At 37.6% G+C, this 24000-nt stretch overlaps 1 protein-coding gene across 5 annotated transcripts; it reads left to right on the forward strand.

Annotated features, from left to right (window-relative positions):
* The first annotated feature begins 2238 nt into the window (after positions 1 to 2238).
* Positions 2239 to 22221, forward strand: sim1b (SIM bHLH transcription factor 1b). 5 transcript variants are annotated; one of them, XM_048155251.1, is made up of 12 exons: positions 2239 to 3141; positions 3316 to 3658; positions 7380 to 7453; positions 7665 to 7754; positions 7829 to 7937; positions 8582 to 8667; positions 8749 to 8948; positions 9091 to 9197; positions 9288 to 9435; positions 10632 to 10779; positions 10869 to 11199; positions 15267 to 22221. In XM_048155251.1, exons 2-12 carry the CDS (start codon positions 3484 to 3486, stop codon positions 15779 to 15781), a joined length of 1983 nt encoding a protein of 660 aa, XP_048011208.1. In that variant the 5' UTR covers positions 2239 to 3141; positions 3316 to 3483; the 3' UTR covers positions 15782 to 22221. The 5 variants fall into 5 exon arrangements, with proteins under 5 accessions (XP_048011208.1, XP_048011206.1, XP_048011207.1 ...); XM_048155249.1 differs by having other exon boundaries at positions 2240 to 3141; positions 7380 to 7477; XM_048155250.1 differs by having other exon boundaries at positions 2250 to 3141; positions 10866 to 11199; positions 15267 to 22218.
* Positions 22222 to 24000: the final 1779 nt, after the last annotated feature.

Below are 24000 nucleotides of genomic sequence, written 5' to 3' on the forward strand. Positions count from 1 at the left end.
ACTAAAATACATGAAGAAAACTGACTGACCGCATAAACGATGGACTCATGCCACAAGTTAAACACCCTGAAACTCCACCCACATTCTCCAAACATCCAATCGCACGGTCCCAATGCCGTGACTGACAGCTCCTCCAGACTCTGAAATGAACCATTCAGGAACCACAGAGTTTCTAAACACACAAACAGCTGCGAATGCAACTCAACACAACCTCCCTGAACTCTGAGCGTTAAATAACCAGAGCTCACACACATCACGACACCAGAGCTCCTTCATTTCTGACGTCTAGACACCGACACACACCTGTCCGAACTGAAACAAACCACTGCATTTCATCTACGAGCTCAAATTAATGAGCCGTGAAGAGAAGTGACCACGGTAAAGAAGCTTTAGACATTCACTGTAGGCCTTATAGCTCAAATGAAACCGAGATTTGAACCTTAATCTTCAGAGAGACCAAATCTAGCTTTTCATCTCGGTAACATTTTACATTCTCTCCCTTTCCTAGACCAGCCTTGATGTTGAACTTCAGTGTAATCGGCTGCATGTCTCTCATTTCACCCTCAAAGCCACAGAGAAACTGACACTCGCTTCTCATTTCTCTCTCTGCTCTGTGGTTCAGGGAACATTAATGGTCAATGCATTACCATGGTAACGGTGAGATCTGCAGCCTGAGCGGCTCACAAAGGGTTAATGAACATCACTGATAATGCTGTGAGGAGACCGGGGCTAGTTGTCACAGGCTTTTTGCAAATGGGGCATGTTGTCACACCATATAAACAATGTCAGTCTGCAAAATATTTAGCTAACAGATACTGTAATTAATCGATTATATGAAATTAGAAAATACTACACATCAGATTTTAATTATGGAAAAACATGCTGGAGACAACATGCATTTGTTTTTGACATGATTTTACATTATGTTTCTATACGTGAAGTTCACTCTTAAACACTGGTCTGAAATCAGCAGAAATGCTCCGGAATGGATCACATGTGCCTGTAAATGAAAAGACGCACATGTTTCTGTGTTAACCTCGGCGCGTTCTGGGGGGGTGCGCGCTCTCGCCCACCGCACGCGGCCTGCTAATGACACGAGCGTATGCGCGGCCGCGCTCCCATCAAACACACACAGATTAATGTGATGATTAATATGATCGACAGATTATGAGCTGTTTCCACATCTTCAAAACCTCTCCTTTCACACACGCGTGTGATGTGTGCAAAACATCTCGAGCGACAATAAACATATTTACAATTATTATTATTATTATTATATTAAATTACGTTTTATGTTAAATTAAATCATCATATGCCGAACCAAATATTTTATTTTTCTCACAAGCGATCATTTTAATTAGGCTTAACTATAGTTAGTTATAAAAATAAATAACATGATATTAAGTAGCCTACAATAAACAAATAGCATATGAATAATTATCAATTTTTCCAGCGTTTGGGTCGTTTCCAGATCCTGGGTCAGATGTAATAACCCAGCGGTTGAGTTATTTATCGCGAGGTTTTTGCGCCCTCTTCAGGAGAGAGCAGTGCAGCGCCGTCAAATTGGTGCATGTCTTCGGTAAAATGCAGGTTTGTGCACGTTTTATTTTATCTAAAACTTCGTTATTGTTCTGTATATCGTTTTTTTTTTTTATGCAAAGCAACAAACAGAGGCGTGATGTGAGTCACAAGTGTCGCCTGATGCATTGCATGACATTTTACAGAATATAAATCCTTAGGATGTTAAAATGTATTCTCAGAACTGCAAACTGATTATTTATGGACAGGTTATGGAGTCAGTCGCAGCATTTTTCGGCGGTCTGAAGTTATCAGTTCCCCCGCCGAACGCGAGTCATCTCCGGCACGAGATCCAGCGGCGTTACGCTGGAAACAGAGACTGATCGATTACACGTGAATTACTTCTCTAAGTTTCATTTTTACTTCTAATATTTGTTAAACGAGCTTAAAGGCAATATGTATAAAAAAACGTTATAAAATATGATTAAAAATAAAGGAATTATCATGCAAAGCAGTGGTTGTGTGGAGCATTTAAAAAAGTTTAGATTTAAGTTAATCAGTAACATTAATTCATGTATGAAAGAAAAAAATAAGCTAATATTATAGTAAATTCTGGGTTAAATAAATAAACCCAATTTGCTGGGTAAAATGAACCCAACATGTGTTCTGTCCTATATTTACCCAGCCCTTGGGTTGTTTTTAACCGTGTTTTTATATGCAGTATTTTTGCACGTCAGGTTACTTTCCAAAAATATCCCAATCATTTCCTGCATGTGAAAACAGTTCTGAGAGGGATTTTGTCATGCACGTCCAGGGAAAAAAAGGAAAAGAAAAGCCTGATGTTTTCTTGTGAAAGTAAAAGGCTTTTGTTGGTGATAAATAGTTCCTGTGAGGTTAAAGTGTGTCAGCGCGAGCGTGATCTGGAGCTGCTGCGCGTGATTTTCTCTCTCTCTCTCTCTCTCTCTCTCTCTCAGGATTCATTTCTACAGCCTAAACCAAAACAGCCTGTGCTGTCCACAATATAATCCTATCTTCTTCTTCTCTCTATTTCCCTCATTTATTTTGAATTCTGACCATTTAAAAAAAAAAAAAGTCTGAAAAACGCATAGAATTGCACAGAGCAGCTGAAATTCGAACATTTTTAAATCCTAGTGCAGTAAATTTCTACCTTATTTTGTAAATGAATTGATTGCTTTGCAGAGACAAAAATATGCATGCGCATAATCTAGATAGATTACAATACATTTAATATTCTAAATTGACAAAGTATAATTTAAACATAAACATACTATGAAATATCTAAAGGTCTATTATAAAAATCGAAACTCTTCATTTTATACACTTGTTTTTGTATGAAAGACTTTAATTGGTTTGTCTGTCGACACAAATGATTAGAGAGTTCATAAGTTTGTCTTTTCTCACACACTCACGCGCGCGCGCCTTCAGAAGCTCTGACCAATGAGCGCGTGAGTGACGGTACGACCGGACAGCACGGGACCGTTTCAGACACACACACACCCGGTACCTGATGATGAACGATCACCGGAGGAGATGCAAGCTGTAGAATAGAATAGAATAGAATAGAATAGAATGTTGTGGAAATATTGATCCCAAACAAAAGCTGTGAGTATACATTAAAAATAATATGTTTTTGTGAGCTTTACTGTGGAATAATAATAATATTTTAGGCCTTTAGCATTTTTTATTATCATAACAGAATGTTTTGGTGTAGTAACATCTTGTGTAATTGTGTAGTCTGATAATAAATAAATATATTATCCATTTGCATCTGTTTAGAGTTTTGGGAAACGGAATCAGATTCGTAAAGTTTCGCTGCTGTCTGAGGCCTGCGCGGGTCAGATGCGCGTCCACGCGTCTCTTGTACACCTGTCCGGTGAGCTCCGCGTCTCTCCCGCTGGATGTATCGAGACTTTTAAAGGGATTTGAACTCAATTAAACGGCACGATGAAGGAGAAATCGAAGACAGCGGCGAGGACGCGCCGGGAGAAGGAGAACAGCGAGTTCTACGAGCTCGCCAAAATGCTGCCGTTACCGTCCGCGATCACGTCTCAGCTGGACAAAGCGTCCATCATCCGCCTGACCAGCAGCTACCTGAAGATGCGACTGGTGTTCCCGCAAGGTCAGATCCCCTCATTAACACTCATTCACTAATTAAACAGGCTGGGATTACGCGCTGAAAAATAAAGAACCTTTGACATTCCATTCACAGAAGATGCTTTATTTATTATTATTATTATTATTAACACTAAGAAACAAAAATGATCACTGAAAGGTTCTTCTACGTCACACACCCGTTTGGAACATTTATTTTTAAGAGCGCGCAATAATTAATAATAATAAGGATTTTTTTTATCACGCCGGTTCGCTATATTTCTTAGGAAAAAAGTTCATTATGTTTCAATATCATATCAGAGTCAGAGGAGGAAATGCACATAATAAATCCATCAGTTTTCTATCAGTTTATATTTTTTATTAGGCCTAAATTATATGTTTCTGTCTGAGAAACACGCGCTAAAAATATGGACTAGCACGAAATTACTCATTTTCTGTCACATTAATATATATATATATATATATATATATATATATATATATATATATATATATATATATTAAAAAAGCGCCATAAACTTGACTTAAAAAATACTGAATGTGGCAGAACAAATTCTATTCTATTCTATTGATTATTACAAAGTGCATTAGGCCTAAACTATAAAACTATTTGCGCTTCAAACCATGTGTTTATAATTACGACAATATATTAAAATATTATGGTAAGAAATGCAATATCAAGCAACATAACGAGCTAAAAATAACTGGAACATTCAATGCACAAATAAGGTGGATTGGATATATGATATATTTTGTCTTTCAAATCGATTTCAAATAATTGTTCAGATTCGAAATGAATTATTTTGAGTGTGTTTGAGATGATCGGAAATAAAAATTCTGATACTTGTGTGTTTAAAGCAAAAAAAAAAGAGAGGTTTTAATGAGATATTAGACTTTGAATCACTTTTTTTGTATCTAATTATTTTTAAGAGTCTCGAGGCCTGAATATGATAGATAGATAGATAGATAGATAGATAGATAGATAGATAGATAGATAGATAGATAGATAGATAGATAGATAGATAGATAGATAGATAGATAGATAGATAGGGCTGGTATAAGTGGTGTTTGTGAGAGGATCGAGTTGCTCTGAGGGTCGTCCTCTCGCGGTCACGAGCGTGACTGCGCACCCGCCGCGCTCATTACACCGGGGGCGCGTGCAGACCTGCTGTCTGGACAGCGCGAGCACGAGTCACTTAAGAGCAGATGAATTTATAATTGATGCTCGAGCGGGTGATTTTTTTTTTCTCTCCTTCTTTGAAAGGGCTGAACAGTCTGCATCTGACAGAAACATAATTTTCATTAATTAAGCAGCTTAATTTACAGCGATGCCAAGAAAAGTAACGTGAAGTGTGATAATTAAAGCAAATTGTTGTTGTTTTTTTTTTTTTTCCCAGCAGAAATCAGTGTTCGTCACATCATAATGCTGTGTTTACAGTTATCCGAAGCTGTGGAGAATAAATGTTTGATCAGAGACACTGATGAGAATATTCAAATTAAATGACAACAAACTTTAAAAACTCATATAAACAAAAGCACTTCATTTTGTTTCCTGCGGTATTTGAATTATTTTTTTTTTTCTGTGTCTGTAATCTAATAAAAACAAAATATAAACGTTGCCTTTTCACCTTCATATTCATCAGCTTTGGAATAATGCAAATATGGAGAAAATAATGCAAACTGAATAAAATCCTCTGAAAGCCTATAATTATAGCATTGTTATAGTCTAGTAGTAGTAAAATAATATAATATCACAATAATAAAAATGATAGATTTCGTGTGTGTGTGTGTGTTTATAGGCCTACATGTGTCATATAGTGTCGATGAAGAAATCAAAGTTAATGTTTAAACGTGAATTCAGCAATGACTTTCATTCTAATATTTTACAATTTCTATTCTAATTGTATTTTTAAACAATTGCATTCTTGTAAAATCTATAATAAGATGATTAATAATTACAGTACTTTATCTATGTAAGGAGGAAAGCTCGTGAACTGTATTAACATGTCAGTCACGCGGATCCGCGCGTGTTTGCGGCTCATGTCCGTGATTTGCTTTCCTGACGCCACTGTTTGTTCACGAGCTTAGATTCACTCACACCATCGATATGATTACTGTCTCTCACACACATGCACGCGTGCGCGCACACACATACACACTATAAGCCAATATATGATCATTTATCATACTAGGTTAAGTGAATGTTATTATAATAACGATACACATTATACAGTTATAGTTAATAATCAGAATAAAATATTATAAAGGCTATTCTATAACAGAGCTGAATGTATGTGGATTGGTTGAAAGTCAGAGTTGGAAACGTCTTGAAAAAAATGTGTATTTTTCCACAAATTTTGTAGTATGGAAATTGTATAATATTTCTAGTAATTGTGCAGTTAATTCTCATATTGTATTTTCAGAAAGTTCTGGAATATTTTTCCTCTCCTCAAATTTGTCATTACCGAAACACAATAATACATAATTTAATAAGAAGGGTCACATTGACCTGTTAAGATTTTGTTTACATCTACCTTATTTTTTTTTGCTATTTTAAATCAATAACAATTCAATTTTAACAATATTTCAAGTGTAATTTATGAGATTTGTTGTATTTTGAATGCAATCTTTCTTTGTAAAGTCATAAAGATTATCAAACTGATTTCAAAGTGAAGGATTCATTAGTTTGAATAAACATTGAATCAAACACTATAATAACATCTTATACTTTATTTTTGACAAAACATCACATGTTCAGTAGTGACAGTAATGTGTTGGTAGTGACCACATCACATGACACAATTTAACTCACATACTAGAACACTAATGATTTGCAATAACTGTACTAAAATTTTGTTTATTTTCCCCAAAATAACCAATGTGTTCCTTTTGTCACTACCAGAACAATGATGTCACTACCGAAACTTCACGTTTCGGTAGTGATAATTTTAGACACTTTTGAGCCGCTCAAAGATGATGATCAGCACATGGTTATCTAAAACTACAAAAAACTACATTTAATGGTATAACACTCAAAAGTTTTTTCTGCTTATTTGCAGAAAAGGGTGTTTCGGTAGTGACGTTCCTTAAAGTTGCACGCAGATTTTCAGAGTTTTGAACACATTTAACTCAGAATGATGATCTATCTGCTGTGAAAGAGAGGCTGTGAGAGGAATATTTCCTGATCAGAAATGTAGAAGTGTGTTAAAATCAGTCTCAGACAATGACTCAAACACACACTGTTCCGGTAGTGACGTGAAAATGCAGGACACATTTTTTTTACATAAAGTTTCATAATTTAAAAATAAAGTATAAAATAAATATATTTTTTAACTTCACTTAAAAAAAAATATATATTTATTTATTTATTTATTTAAACCACAATGGAAAAAATTACAAAAATAAATTCAATATCATTTCCACAAGTTGAAATGTAGGGGTCAGCGTTCGGGACAGACACCTCCCAATTGAAAGTACCCAATAAATGATGATTTTATATAGCCTATATTAATCTTACTGATATTTTAAATATTATTGTGGGATTCAATAGATAATAGGAGGATCTAAACATCTAAAATGTGAATAACTGAATGTGTTTTTTGCTTGTGGGACAGCAGTTTGCACCAATTCTGTAGAATGCATGTAAGTTGTCTACAATATAAAGCAAAGTGCACAAACTGCTATATTTGTGATTATGAATTCATCATGCAGATTGTGTATTTGTGTAGGTTTGGGGGAGGTGTGGGGTCGAGCCAGATCTATAGATAACAGCACGCATGAGCTCGGATCTCATTTACTCCAGGTAATAATCAGCAAGATGCTTCAGGTAATATTAAGACTTTATTATTATTATTATTATTATTATCGGCTTTAATAATTCAGAAATACTGCAGGAAATGTTTTAAATGACGACAATGTTTCAATGCATGCCTGGTTCTTGTTTAATGACGCTTCTTTGCAGATTGTTCTGTGCTTGTTTCTGTCATGACCCGTGTGCTGTTCTCGATCTGCAGACGTTAGACGGGTTTATATTTGTAGTCGCTGCTGACGGAAAGATCATGTACATTTCTGAGACGGCGTCGGTCCATCTGGGACTCTCACAGGTGAAGAACATTCTAACACCAGCGTTTACGCAGCTCACATCTGACAGTAGAATTACAGAAGTCCTTTCACACAGGTAGAATTGACCGGAAACAGTATTTACGAATATGTTCATCCGGCCGACCATGACGAGATGGCCGCGGTTCTGACGCCACAACCGTCATACCACTCGCACTTCGTCCAAGGTAAGACACTACTGAAATAGTATTTTCTTGTAAAATGTACAAATTTATGTTCTAAAAATGTTGTGAGGCAATCACGAATTAGTGTGCATATTATGGAGATAAATAATTGCTCGTCTTGCACTGCTCTGTGATGCTCCACGCATGACGTCATCATGTTGGAAAGCTCACGTGTGACGGAGGCGGAAGTACCGATCCAGTGTTTACAAAGTGAACGTGCAAAGAATAAATCAAACGGCCTTTACAAAAAAAGCCGATGTCGGGCGATTTTAAAGTTCAGTTTTTTGCGCATAACCTTTCCAACATGATTACGTCATGCGTGGAGCATCACAGAGCAGTGCAAGACGAGCATTTGTGGTTAAAAAGTATATTTTTTTAGAAAATGATCGATGGTTTCTCTAGATGAGACTCTTATTCCTCGTCTGGGATCATGTAGAGCTCTTTGAAGCTGCACTGAAACTGACATTTGGACCTTCAACCCGTTGAACCCCAGTGAAGTCCACTATATGGAGAAAAATCCTGGAATGTTTTCCTTCATTTCTTTTCCACTCAAGAAAGAGAGACATGAACATCTGGGATGACATGGAGGAGAGTGAATTATCAGGACATTTTCATTCTGAAGTCAACTCATATTTTTCTCATTTCAGAGTATGAAGTGGAGCGATCGTTCTTCTTGAGAATGAAGTGTGTTTTGGCTAAGCGTAACGCCGGGCTCACGAGTGGAGGATATAAGGTACAAACCAGAGTTTTATTTTAGTTTCATTCATATTTTTAGGTACATGCTGCATTAATAGAGCTGACCTTTGACCCTCAGGTGATCCACTGCAGCGGCTATCTGAAGATCCGGCCACTGGGTCTGGACGCGTCTCCGTTCGACGGCTGTTATCAGAACGTGGGTCTGGTGGCGGTGGGACACACGTTACCGCCCAGCGCCGTCACCGAGATCAAACTTCACAGCAACATGTTCATGTTTCGGGCCAGTCTGGATATGAAGCTCATTTTCCTGGACTCAAGGTGGAGTGTGAGAGATAACTGATGATTAACACACAGGACACACACTGTTTCTCCACGCATTTCTCTTCTACAGTAAATGTATCGTGATTTAAGAATGTTCAGATATTTGTGCTGGAAAACAAGAGTGTTCTGTGCCAATCAGGGTTTCAGAGCTGACAGGATATGAGCCACAGGACCTGATTGAGAAGACCCTGTATCATCACGTGCACAGCTGTGACAGTTTCCACCTGCGCTGCGCTCATCACCTCCGTGAGTCCAGCTGCAGCCCGACACTGATCTTCAGAGTGCAGTAATGCTGTAATGTTTAACGTGTGTGTGTGTGTGTGTGTGTGTGTGTAGTGCTGGTGAAAGGACAGGTCACCACTAAGTATTACCGCTTCTTGTCGAAGCACGGCGGATGGGTTTGGGTTCAGAGTTACGCCACAATCGTGCACAACAGCCGCTCGTCTCGGCCGCACTGCATCGTCAGCGTCAATTACGTCCTCACGTGAGTCCCACACACACACACACACACACACAGGTTTGTTTTTGTGAAAAAAATAAATAAATAATAAAAAAAAAAATAATATATATATTCAAAAGGTTGAGGTTGGTAAGCATTTTTTAATGTTTTGAAAGAGTCTCTTCTGCTCACTAAGGCTGCATTTATTTGATCAAAATTACAGTAATATTGTGAAATTATTTATTTATTTTATCCTATTTAAATAATTAAATATTTTTAAAATCATTATTTTTTATTTATTTATTTAATTAAATAATAATTTTATTATCATCATTAATGTATTATTTATTTTTTATCATTAATTTAAAAATAAATAATGCTATAAATATTTTCTAATTTATAATAATTATCTAATGTTTATATTCAAAAATATTTAATATTTTGAAGATTTAAAAAATATTTTAAGCTGTATTTATTTGATCAAAAATACTGTAAACATATTGTGAAATATTATTACAATATAAAAAACATTTTTTATTCACTATACCTTCTTTATTGTGTTTAATATTTAATAAATAATTAGTCATTTTTATTAAATATTATTATTATAAATATTTAATATTTATTATATTTAATAATATTTAATATTTTGGAGTTGGTAAGATTAAAGACTTTTAAAAAAAATACAGTAGAAACTGTGTAATATTATTACAATTTAAAATAATTGTTTTTTATTATTTATAATAAATTCCATATATAATGTATAATTTTTATTAATTATTATTATAAATAATATTTAATCAATAATAAATAAATATTTTAAAATAAATATTTATTATATAACAATACCGATCATATTTTAAAAATATAATTTATTCCTGATGGCGAAGCTGAATTCTCCGAAGACTCGTCCGGACTCTAGTGTTTGATGGTTTACAGTGCGGGTCATTCTGAGGTCATCTGAAACTACAATATCACTGAAAAACCTGCAGCTCATTATACAAACATGATAAGAGCAGAATAAAGGCTGTTGACCGTCTGTCCCGCTAAGTTCAGTAGTTCAGATAGAGGCTGCGGGGTCAAAGGTGACGAACACAAAACCACAGGTGTGAAATCAATGAGAGACATTTCTCAAGCGCTTCCTTTGTGTGTCAGGATTCATGTTCAGGGTTCAGAGGTGACGATCAGCCCTCTACAGCACACAGTGACATCATCATAATAACGTGTGTGTGTGTGTTTAGGGACACTGAATATAAGGGCCTGCTGCTGTCTCTGGACCAGCTGAACCCCAGTAAACCTGCGTTCCCGTACACGAACCACACCGAGCGAGAGGACAAACCTCAAGTGTCAAACGCCAGGAGTAAGATCTTGGTTTCTCCTTACTCACAGGTATTACATTCACTTCTCGCTCTCGATCACAGACGTAACGTGCGTTTTCCAGGGTTTTCATCCCTCACTTCCTGTTCCGTGTGCAGCAGTTCTCGGCCTTCCAGCCGGATCGCTCGGATTCCGAGCCCGACAGCCAATGGGGCGGCAGTCCTCTGACAGACTCCGCCTCTCCGCAGCGCCTGGATCACGGCGATGCTGACCGACGCTTCCCCGAGGCGGGAGTTTCCCTGTGTTACGGTCTCTCTCAGGCTGACGTGATGCACATGGCCTCACATGCGTGTCCTCCAGCACACGCGGCGCCGTGTGATCCGGCCGGACGTTACGGCTGGTGGGACGCCACGCGGTCTGTCCCGTCTCTTACTAAAGCAACTCAACACAACGGAGGAGAGTTCGACGGCAGAGCGTTTCCTCATGCTCACGGTGAGCCGTTTAAAAGCTGCAGATGTGTCACATAATCCTTCACAAATCACTCCAATGTGCTGATTTGCTGCTCAGGAAATATTTCTGATCAAAAACAGCTTCATATTTCAGTGGAAAACATGATATCGCTTTTAGGATTCATTTATTGAAATAAAAAAATCTATTGTAGGATTATACTTTTGAGCAAATTAATTTGTCCTTGCTGAATAAAAGTTATTTATTTATTTATTTAAAATAATTTTTACTAATTTTTTAATTACATTTTTTTAATATATATATTTTTTTTACCAGTACATCAAGTCGACTTTATTTACTTTAATACATGCTTATTGTGGCTATTCTGCAAAAAAAATCATAATCTTTCATCAAAACAGCTTTTAAACGTGTTAATTTGGGTAAATTGGCAAGATGGTATTGAGGCATTGTTCCCTGGATAAAGTGATTGATATTCATATTTATATTTAAACGTTTTTCAAAATTAGCATTTATTAACAACTTTAATTGTAAACAATTACTTTAATTACTAAACGAATTACTCTAACATGCGGATAATAGACTAAAAATATAAAAACACAAAACTTCATAATCATTTATCAGTGAGTTTGAGCACGCAGATATTCATAAAACACACACACACACACACACACACACACACACAAGAAGAGCAGTGTGTGTAACACTCTTAAATTGAGTGATGATTGTCAGGAAGGAGGAGGGTCGTCACTCACTACCTCTGCTTATTTCAGAACTGAAACACAAATCAATGGAAAAATGAAGGAAATCACTTTTATGACACTGTTCTCTTTAAAGTCTACACCAGAACTATCAAGAACATGTGCAGGTCAATCCTCACCCCCCTGAAAAGACAAAAAGAGGAAAGCAGATTTTGCATGAAGTCTATGGAAGCCCATTTTTGCCACAAGTTGAAATACTAAGTCATAATTATGAGATTGAAAAGATGAAATTGACAAAATGTTGAAATTATGAAGTAAAGTTGAAATCATTAAATACTGAGTCATAATTATTAGATTAAAAAACAGAAATTCTGACAAAACGTCGAAATTATGAGATAAAGTCGAAATTATGACAAAGTCATAATTATGAGATACTAAATCAATTATGAGATTTCAAAAATTTTAATTTATGACTAAAAAGTCGAAATTATGAGATAAAGTTGAAATGATGAGATACTAAGTCATAATTATGAGATTAAAAAATTAAAATTGACAAAATGTTGAAATTATGAGATACCAAGTCATAATTATGATATTAAAAATTGTAAAACGGTGGAATTATGACATCATAAAAAGTCATAATTATGGGATTAAAAAGTGCAAATTATGACATAAAACATCCAAATTATTTGATAAAGTCGAAATTATGAGATACTAAGTCAATTATGAGATTAAAAAGTCAAAAAAAATGAGTGAAAGTCAAAATTATGAGATACTAAATCATAATTATGAGATTTAAAAAATGGAAATTATGACAAACGTTGAAACTGAGATTACGCTGAAATGATGAGATGCCAAGTCAAAATTATGAGATAAAAAACTGAAATTGACAAAATGTTGTAATTATGAGATAAAGTTGACATACTAAATCAATTATGAGATTAAAAAGTTAAAATTATGACAAAATTCAAATAAGTCATAATTATGAGATACCTAGTCAAGTATGAGATTTCAAAAATTGAAATTTCTGACTAAAAAGTCAAAATTATGAGATAAAGTTGAAATTATGAGATACCAAGTCATAATTATGATATTAAAAATTGCAAAACGGTGGAATTATGACATCATAAAAAGTCATAATTATGGGATTTAAAAAATGCAAATTATGACATAAAACATCAAAATTATTAGTTAAAGTCGAAATTATGAGATACTAAGTCAATTATGAGATTAAAAAGTCAAAAAAAATGAGTGAAAGTCAAAATTATGAGATACTAAATCATAATTATGAGATTTAAAAAATGGAAATTATGACAAACGTTGAAACTGAGATTACGCTGAAATGATGAGATGCCAAGTCAAAATTATGAGATTAAAAAACTGAAATTGACAAAATGTTGTAATTATGAGATAAAGTTGAAATACTAAATCAATTATGAGATTAAAAAGTTAAAATTATGACAAAATTCAAATAAGTCATAATTATGAGATACCTAGTCAAGTATGAGATTTCAAAAATTGAAATTTCTGACTGAAAAGTCAAAATTATGAGATAAAGTTGAAATTATGAGATACCAAGTCATAATTATGATATTAAAAATTGCAAAACGGTGGAATTATGACATCATAAAAAGTCATAATTATGGGATTAAAAAATGCAAATTATGACATAAAACATCAAAATTATTAGTTAAAGTCGAAATTATGAGATACTAAGTCAATTATGAGATTAAAAAGTCAAAAAAAATGAGTGAAAGTCAAAATTATGAGATACTAAATCATAATTATGAGATTTAAAAAATGGAAATTATGACAAACGTTGAAACTGAGATTACGCTGAAATGATGAGATGCCAAGTCAAAATTATGAGATTAAAAAACTGAAATTGACAAAATGTTGTAATTATGAGATAAAGTTGAAATACTAAATCAATTATGAGATTAAAAAGTTAAAATTATGACAAAATTCAAATAAGTCATAATTATGAGATACCTAGTCAAGTATGAGATTTCAAAAATTGAAATTTCTGACTGAAAAGTCAAAATTATGAGATAAAGTTGAAATTATGAGATACCAAGTCATAATTATGATATTAAAAATTGCAAAACGGTGGAATTATGACATCATAAAAAGTCATAATTATGGGATTAAAAAATGCAAATTATGACATAAAACATCAAAATTATTAGTTAAAGTCGAAATTATGAGATACTAAGTCAATTATGAGATTAAAAAGTCAAAAAAAATGAGTGAAAGTCAAAATTATGAGATACTAAATCATAATTATGAGATTTAAAAAATGGAAATTATGACAAACGTTGAAACTGAGATTACGCTGAAATGATGAGATGCCAAGTCAAAATTATGAGATTAAAAAACTGAAATTGACAAAATGTTGTAATTATGAGATAAAGTTGAAATACTAAATCAATTATGAGATTAAAAAGTTAAAATTATGACAAAATTCAAATAAGTCATAATTATGAGATACCTAGTCAAGTATGAGATTTCAAAAATTGAAATTTCTGACTGAAAAGTCAAAATTATGAGATAAAGTTGAAATTATGAGATACCAAGTCATAATTATGATATTAAAAATTGCAAAACGGTGGAATTATGACATCATAAAAAGTCATAATTATGGGATTAAAAATGCAAATTATGACATAAAACATCAAAATTATTAGTTAGTCGAAATTATGAGATACTGAGTCAATTATGAGATTAAAAAGTCAAATTAATGAGATAAAGTCAAAATTATGAGATAAATCATGAGATTAAAAAAATGGAAATTATGACAAACGCTGAAACTGAGATAACTTAAAGATAATGAAATATGAAATAAAATAAAATGTTGGAATTATGAGATGAAGTTGAAATACTAAATCAATTATGAGATTAAAAATTAAAATTATGACAAAATTGAAATTATGAGAATAAAATTCGAAACTGACAAAAAGTCGAAAATTTCAGTCATAATTTTGACTGTCAGTTATTACAAAATTATGAGATTGACACTAAATCATAATTATGAGATTAAAAATTTCAATTATGCCAAAAATTCTAAATTATGAGATAATTGAGCAATTATGAGATAAAAAGTCAATTTTGAGATTAAAAAGTTGAAATTATAACTGTCATCATTTTGACTTGTGTCATAATTATTATTTACAAAAGCATGATTTTTTTCTTATGAGGCAGAAATGGAGTTTATTATGAAATCTTTTTTTTTTTTCCTCCAATCCTCATTACTTTGATGTGAAATCATGTAGATTTCAGACAGATCATAGTCGCACTGGTTGTACAGTAACAAGAATCTGAAGAGAAAAATTAAAAACCATAAAAAAACACCCGTAACGCTCTGAAACTGAACGATGTGTGTTTCACCGGCAGCTCACTGGGACGACGAGCGCGCGGTCAGTTCTCCGGAAGGAGGAGGAGGGTCGTCGGGTGATTCTGGAGACAGTTGCCATGACAACGGGCCGTTTCACTCGAGCCCGCGGGAGTCCGAGAGGATGGAAACCCTGATCAGAGCCAAACAGGAGCTGATTAAGGTGGAGGACAGTCAGATGAGAGATTATCCCTCTTCCGTCCTGTTTTCCTCCATGGTCTGCCGAGGGCCACCGGGGCCCCGCCTCATCCTGAGCCGAGACGACGACCAGGACGGGAGAAGTCCCGCGTCTCTGTCCGGTCTGAGCAGTCCGGGGTCTGCGGGCGACTGTCGGCAGCCGCTGGACAGAGAGACGCTGGACGGGCTGGTGCGCTCGGGTCGCCTGGAGCCTCCCGACGGAGCCGAGAGCCTGAGAGCTTTTCCCGCTCATTACGATGTGAACTCACACATGCACTTTCAGACGAGCGCCGCGCACACACACAACGGCACGTCGGTCATTATCAGCAACGGCAGCTGACGGGAAAAACGCTCCTCAACCTTCTCAGCTGGAGACGAACCGATCGGCTAAAAAAAATCAATGTTAACACGGAAAAAAGAAGGAAAAATCCCGCATCACACCAGTACTGTCAAGAACATGTGTCGGTCACATCTCAACCCGAAGAAAAGGAATAAATTATATTTTGCATGAAGAATATGAAGTCTTAATTCTCATTACTTTGATGCGAAACCAATTCCAGATCATTGGAACTACAGTAATGAGAATTTGATTATTATAATCATAAAATAATCAGCTTCATTTTGTTTGTGCAGAATATAATTTTTGGAAATTTGAAAAACCACGAAATGATCAACACTGTCAACTGAAATTAAGTTTTATATACAAGCAATTCAATAAATCCAAAAGCGTGTGTTTACTGAAGTATTTTCAGGCATTTATATTTGAGAAGAGCTGAGCATTTGATTGGGATTTTACTGTATGACATACTCTAACATCATAGTGTCCTTTGCTTTGATTTCTGCATGTATGCAACTATGACTAGATGCATTTTTACATGCATAAAACGTGTATTTTTCAACTGAAGTCTGCCGTTCTCCGGGATAATAATGTCATGCCGGTGTTTCTGTCCTGTGACGTGAGTATCAGAGCGGCTGAGAAATTACTGCTGTCTGATGTCACGTCCAGATGTTAAACACATTGGAGAATTACTGTGTGTGTGTGTGTGTGTGTGTGTGTGTGTGTGTGTGTTTTGGGCCTCTCGCCACAAATGCCTCTAAGGCATTCAGATGCATTACAGCTCCAAACCTCTACACACACACACACACACACACACACACACTCACACACACTTTCATATCTCAAAGATAGTAAACAAATAAACACACTGATCAATCCCATAAACAATGAAGTATTAAATTAAGTATTAAACTTAATCCAGCAACACACCATAACCATAAGTCCACAAGTTTAGTAATGAATTGTTCAAACATTCTTCATGACATCACAGTATGATATCCAATCAGCTAGAACCTCTCTGATAAGCTCCGCCCCTTCAGCGCTGTCTGTCTCCCCTCAACCCCCCGATGGGTTTCCCGTCTCTCTGTGTTTCTTGTTGTGTCTCAGTAAGCGTGGTAATGTATTCTAGCTCAGGTCTGTCTCATGGGAAGATTAATAACTAATTACTACAGGTCACTCAAGCAGATGGGTCTCCAGAGTGTGTGTGTGTGTGACTGAGAGCGAGAGAGTGTGTGTGTGTGAGTGCATATGTGTGTGTGTGAGTGTGTGTCTCAGTCGCGACTCATGAATTCATGTCTCCTATCTGAGATGTTGCACCATGTACAGGATTCTGTATCGAATGCTGCAGTGCCGTGAGCAACAGATGGCACAGCTCACACACACGAGATCCACCAATAGCAAACCACAACCATCCAATCAATTCCCCACAGACAGAATCAAGCCCCGCCCTACATTTGTTCTTGTTCCAGAACCCGTTTTATTTGGACATACGGCACAATAGGAGAGTAAAGACCAGCGCAGCTTCCCTTTCATGCCGACTTTAAGAAACAAATCCTATTATCTTTCTAACTTAAGAACAAACTTAAGAATCAGCTGTCATGTTCTTCTCATTTCCACAAATGTAAGTGGCCTAAATCAGCATTAAAAACAACAGATTCTACCCAGCTAACAGGTTACGAACAAATGTTCTTCCAGTAACATTAAAATAATGTTATCTGGTCTTTAATAATGATCCCTTTGCTGCATCGATTGATGTTTTGGGAACGCTCTACGTGATTGCATCGTGAAGCACATCTGAAGTGGTGTGACAAGATGTCAGAGGCATGTTTACAGTGCCCATTTCCCCTCGTTAGGGGGCCGTTCTGCCAACCCTGCCACCTCGCATACTTCGGGGCGCAGCAAGTTCTTATTTTAGTGTCTGCCCGGAAACATAGCAGCGCTGGGGATGCATCTGAGAAGGGATTTTAGAGCGACCAGTGTTTGTTCCCTGCCGGTTCGCTGCTTCAGGGCATTGGAGTGGTCGCTTGGAAAGTAGATTATCTGACAGTGTGGAAGCTACTGCCAAATATATCTCGTTGGGTCCTGTGCACAGTCGAAAAGGGTTACGCTATTCAGTTGGGGTCTCACCCACCCAGATTTATGGGGGTCCTACCCACAGTGGGCCCCAAGCAAGCTCTGGTTATGGAACAAGAGGTAAAAACTTTGTTGGAGAAGGAAGCCATAGAATGTGTTCTTTCTTCCCGTTTTCTACAGCCGGTATTTTATCGTTCCGAAGAAAGATGGGGCGGGGTTGCGTCCCATTTTGGATCGGAGTCATCTGAACCAGTCAGTCATGCAGCTCAAGTTTAAAATGTTAACCCTGAGACAAATAAGGTCACAGATCTGAGGACTGGTTTGTCACGATAGATCTCAAGGATGCATACTTCCATGTAACCATCCTTCCACAACACAGGAAGTTCCTGAGATTCACTTTTGGGGGTGAAGCATACCAAAATCAGGTTCTTCCATTCAGCCTAGCTTTAACACCCCGCACTTTCACCAAATGCACTGCACTGGCACCGTTGCATCTACAGGGCATCACATGAAAATGTTGAGAGTGTACTTTCTCCAGCACAGAGGACCACTTTTCTAGGCATGGTGTGGGATTCGGTTACGATGCAAGCACGTCTTTCTCCTGCATGCATCGAGTTGATCCTATCAACCGTAAACTGAATAAAGCTAGGCCAGTCACTCACTGTGAAACAGTTTCAGAGACTGTTGGGTTTGATGGCAGCAGCATCCAATGTGATACCTTTTGACCTGTTGTATGCGAGAACCCTATAGTGGTGGCTCAGGACCAGGGGGTTTTCCCTGACATGCTTATGTGGAAGAAACCCTGGTTCCTATCCCAAGGTTCCATGTTGGGAGCTCCTTGTTGTCGCAAGATGCTAACAACGGATGTTTCCCCTACAGGTTGGGAAGCGATTCTAGACGGTCGCTCAAGGCCTGTGGGAGGGACACCATCTCTCCTGGCATATCGTTAGGAAATGTTGGCTGTCTCTCAAGAATTTCCTCTCAGACCTCAGGGACCACCATGTGCTTGTCCAGTCAGACAACACATCAGTGGTCGCCTACATCACCAGGGGGGTTGGCGCTCGCATCCACTTTGCAAACTGGCACACCAAGTTCTCCTGTAGTCCCAGGGAAACTGCTTAGCCTGCATCCCAGGGCGCCAAAATTAGGGAGCAGACATCCTGTTGAGACAGGAGCTGAAGTCCAAGGAACGGAGGCTCAACCTTAAGGTGTTCGGCCAGGCACAAGTGGATCTGTTTGTGTCTCGAGAGACATCTCACTGTCCACTCTGGTTCTCTCTCATGCATCCAGCTCCTCTTGGATTTGATGCTATGGTTCAGACATGGCCGAGGCTGCGTCTGTACACATTTCCCCCATTTGCTTTGCTCCTAGGAGTCTTGGAAAGAGTTTGCCGGGACCAGGTCCGGCTCACCTTGATCGCCCCACGATGGCCGGGTAGAGTGTGGTCATGTCTCTCCTCGACGGCTCTTCTTGGGAGATTCCGATCAAGAGGGACCTCCTGTCCCAGGCAGGGGGCTTAATACTTCACCCCCGCCCAGAACTGTGGAAACTGTGGGCTTGGCCTCAGCTCATAGATTCTGGTCTCTCAGCTGAGGTTGTTGAGACCATCCTTCACTCCAGAGTTCCCTACATGAGGAAATTGTATGCCCTAAAGTGGAGAGTTTTCAATTCTTGATGCAATGGTTGTCAGCTGGACCCAGTTAACTGCCCTGTTGTTACACTGCTGGAGTTCCTGCAAGAGAGATACACTGCAGGGTTATCCCCTTCCACTTTAAAGGTTTGTGTGCCAGCAATATCTGCTTACCACATTCCTTTGGGTGGAATGTCTTTAGGGAGAGACCCATTTGTTACACGTTTCCTCTGTGACACATTGAGTACGCACTAGGGTCCCAGCTTAGGACTTGGCTTTGGTGCTCCAAGGCCTGTTCCTGGCTCCCTTTGAGCCTATTGAAGAGGTTCCAGTCAAGTATTTGACTCTCAAGATGACACTTCTCTTAAAAAGATAGGAGATCCACAAGCTCTATCTATTGCCTCTTCATGTTTGGAATTTGTACCAGGCATGGTAAAGGTGTTCCTTCACCCTAGGTCAGGGTACTTCCCTAAGGTCCCCACTAATGTGGCTATATCTATTGTGCTGCAAGCCTTCTGTCTTCCTCCCTTCAGAAATTCTGACCAGGAACATAATAATCTGCTGTGCCCAGTTCAGGCGTTAGATGCTTATGTTCACAGAGCTGCCCTGTGGCGTAAGCCTGAACAGTTGTTCATCTGTTTGGCTCTCCTTGCAAAGCGTCCTCAGCATCTAAGCAGAGGATGAGCAAGTGGATAGTCGAGGCTATCTCTCTTGCTTATGAGTCTGATGTCAGTCCGAGCCCGCTCTACTAGGAGTATGGCTGCCTCTAAGGCTCTTTTGTCAGGAATTTCTCTTCAAGATGTTTGTGATGCAGCAGGCTGGTCCTCACCGCACACATTCGTGAGGTTCTACGACCTGGACTTGAGCTCTACCCCAGGGGCTCAGGTGCTCCAGTCCTAGTAGATTTCACACTAGACAAGCACTTGTCATTATGAAGGCATGGGTATAAGCGTTCCCACAGCATCAATCGACACAGCGAAAGTGTTCCCTTGAAAGGGAATGCCTCTGTTACAACTGTAACCTTGGTTCCCTGGAGAGGGAACAAGACGCTGCGTCACCCCGCCATACTTCCGCCGTGCTTGTCAGCGATTTACTTCAGACTATTAGAAGCTAGTGCTGCACTGTTTGGGCATGATCTATAGTTTCTTGTTTGTGACGTCACCCGGTTCTGACGTCTCGTCACACCATTGGACTAATTTCACATCACGCAGAGCGTTCCCACAGCATCAATCGAAGCAGTGTCTTGCTCCCTCTTCAGGGAACCAAGGTTACAGTTGTAACAGAGGCATCTAACATTTTTTTTTATGTTTTTACTTGTTTCAGAATGTTTAGAGAACATTCAAGAGTAACGTTCTCATGATGTTTAAAGAATGATGAAATGGAATGTTTTCTTAACGTTCACATAACCAAGAAAAAAACATTTTTAAAACATTTTACGTTTCGGATGTTTAGCGAACATTTAGGAACTTAATGAAAACGTTAGCAAAATGTTCTTAAAACATATTCTTTCAAACAGGTTTCCATCACACACACACACACACATACAGGAAGTGATGCAGATGTCTGTTGGGAATCCAACTGCTCAATATCTAATTGAGACATTCCATGAGCGCAGAGCAGAACGAGGCATCTGATGAACATTAACCTGATCTCCATGCCTGTGTGTCTGTGAACACTGAACTGATGCTTTATTTTTACCTTAACAGATAAATGTGTGTGTGTGTTACTGCCTCCCAGCCTGGTTGATTTATGAGCTTTCAAAGTTCTGTAAGCTTCAACCACCAGCTGCAATTCAGATGGTGAAGAACTGAACACACACACACACACATATATTTGCTCACATTAGCTTGTCTGACTCTGAATCACGCACAGAGTTGTGGGGGTGTGGATGGGCGTTTCCGATGCCTCGTTAAGTGGCCGTTCTGAAACAGACCATTAACCCTCCACAGCCCTGTGAAAGTTCAGCAGTCAGAAAGAGTGATGTGTGATCGATTCATGCAGTGAATCAGGTGTGAGTTTACCCAGATAACAGGGAACATTGTGGCAAGGTTCTCTCAATGTTGTGACCAAACGTTCTTCCAGTAACATTAATAGAACATTCGTTCAAAGCTATCTAAGGTTCTCAAAACATAATTTATACACCCTTTTATCCCCCTGAAAATTTTTAGTTGAAAACAAATCAGAGATTAAACTATTTGCATAATCATGCTTTCATTAGCATAACCACAATCACACAGAGGAAATATTAGTCATTATCAAAATCCTCTGTGAATATGAATAAATCCTGCTGATATGTAAATAAAACACACAAAACATGACTAATTCTGAAGCACGTTTGTTGTGTGCGGTTTTTTAATTTATCAAAACATGTAAATATGACTTATTCAAAACAGATTCACCAATGTAATGGGTCTGGAGGGAAAAGCCAATGTCTTATTATTAAATGAACATTAGTGAAACGGCGCCCTCTGCTGCCCACAGAACGACATACACACTTAGAAGTTTTTGACACCATCCTCCTAAACCTAGCTATTTAAAGGGACAGTGCACCCAAAAATGAGCACTTACTCACCCTCCAGTTGTTCCAAACCTGTATGAATTTCTTTCTTCTGCTGAACACAGAAGAAGATATTTTGAAGAATGTGGGTAACCAAACAGTTGATTGGCCCCATTGACTTCCATAGTATGAAAAAAAGAAAAAAAAAACTATGGAAGTCAATGGGGCCAATCAACTGAGAACATGATCTCAGATGTGCTGAACACTTTTAACAGCAGAAAAATATGCTCTTGCTCCCTCTAGTGACCGATCACATACTAACACTCATTTTTGTACAGGTTCATCTAACGTTTAGGGAACATTCCATTTTGTAATTTTTCAATCATTAAGAAACATTACTTGAGAATTTTCTCTAAACTTCCCAAAACAAGTAAGTAACATTTAGAAAACGTTAGAAGAACGTCCAACTGAAATGTTTCAGGGGAAAAAAAACAATGTATAAATAATGTTTTTGTGCTAATGTTCTGAGAACATTATTAAAGACCGGAAAACTTTGAACAAATGCTCTATTATCGTTACTGGAAAAACGTTTGCCAGAACGTTCCCTGTTCTCTTGGATGAAGAACAGACAGAGACGCGGCAAAGAAGTTACAGAAGTTCCCACAGTCACAGAACATCTCTAACAGTGTTAAATCACACACTCTCCAAAAACACCTACACACACACTCTCTCTCTTACACACACACACACACATTACACCTTCTGCGAGAGTCTGACCAAAGACTGCAGTTCACAAACACGCAGATTCATAACAGTCACCAAAAACACTATTGTTTTTAACAAACTATTAAAAACAAAATAATTATTAGATGAAAAACCTATGAATGTAAACATATATAAACAAACACAAACAGAATCGAGCATAGTGAACATGAATACACATGACCCGGTCAAACTCAGCTCTGATTGGTCATGGTGTGAATCTACACAGATCCTTAATGGACACAATAACACTCCTAATTAACACTTGCACACACACACACTTCACACACTCCAGTATATTCCCATAACAACACCTCAATGCATGCATACACACACACACACACACACACACACACACACACACACACTCACACACACACACACACACTCCAGTATATTCCCATAACAACACCTCAATGCATGCATACACACACACACACACACACACACACACACTCACACACTCACACACACACACACACACACACACACACACTCCAGTATATTCCCATAACAACACCTCAATGCATGCATACACACACACACACACACACACACACACACACACACACTCACACACACACACACACACACACACACACACACACACACACTCCAGTATATTCCCATAACAACACCTCAACGCACACACACACACACACACACACACACACACTCCAGTATATTCCCATAACTTTCTATTCATCAAAGAATCCTGAAAAATAAAATGTATCACAGTTTCCACAAAAATATGAACCGTTTTCAACATTGATAATAATCATAAATGTTTCTTGAGCATCAAATCATCATATCAGAATGATTTCTGAAGGATCATGTGACACTGAAGACTGGAGTAATGATGCTGAAAATTCAGCTTTGATCACAGGAATAAATTACATTTCACTTTATATTCACATAGAAAACAGATATTTTACATTGGAATAATATTTCACTATTTTTACTGTATTTTTGCTGAACGTTGGTGATCATAAGGGGCTTCAAAATCATTTAAAAATCTTACCAACCCCAACTTTAGAATGGGTACACACACACACACACAAAAGTGAGCTCCATTATAGTTTATACTATACATTTGTATCTTGTCAGTGTTGTGTGATGTGTGAGGAGTCAGTGTGTCTGGGAAAGCTGCAGTAAAACACTGAAACGCTTCATTACGTGTTCAGACTTCAACACGTCCATGTGACGCCTGTGTGGGTCACGACCCCGACTCTCTCCATCTACAGTCAAACTCTACTGATG

The sequence above is a fragment of the Megalobrama amblycephala genome, linkage group LG14, assembly GCF_018812025.1.
Source record: "Megalobrama amblycephala isolate DHTTF-2021 linkage group LG14, ASM1881202v1, whole genome shotgun sequence".
Classification (NCBI taxonomy): Eukaryota; Metazoa; Chordata; class Actinopteri; order Cypriniformes; family Xenocyprididae; genus Megalobrama; species Megalobrama amblycephala.

Coding starts and splice junctions, on each gene's coding strand:
- sim1b (XM_048155248.1), top strand. CDS start 3,484: ATGAAGGAGAAATCGAAGACAGCGGCGAGGACGCGCCGGGAGAAGGAG. Junction 7,755..7,828: donor TCCATCTGGGACTCTCACAG/GTGAAGAACATT, acceptor CCTTTCACACAG/GTAGAATTGACCGGAAACAG. Junction 7,938..8,581: donor CCACTCGCACTTCGTCCAAG/GTAAGACACTAC, acceptor TTCTCATTTCAG/AGTATGAAGTGGAGCGATCG.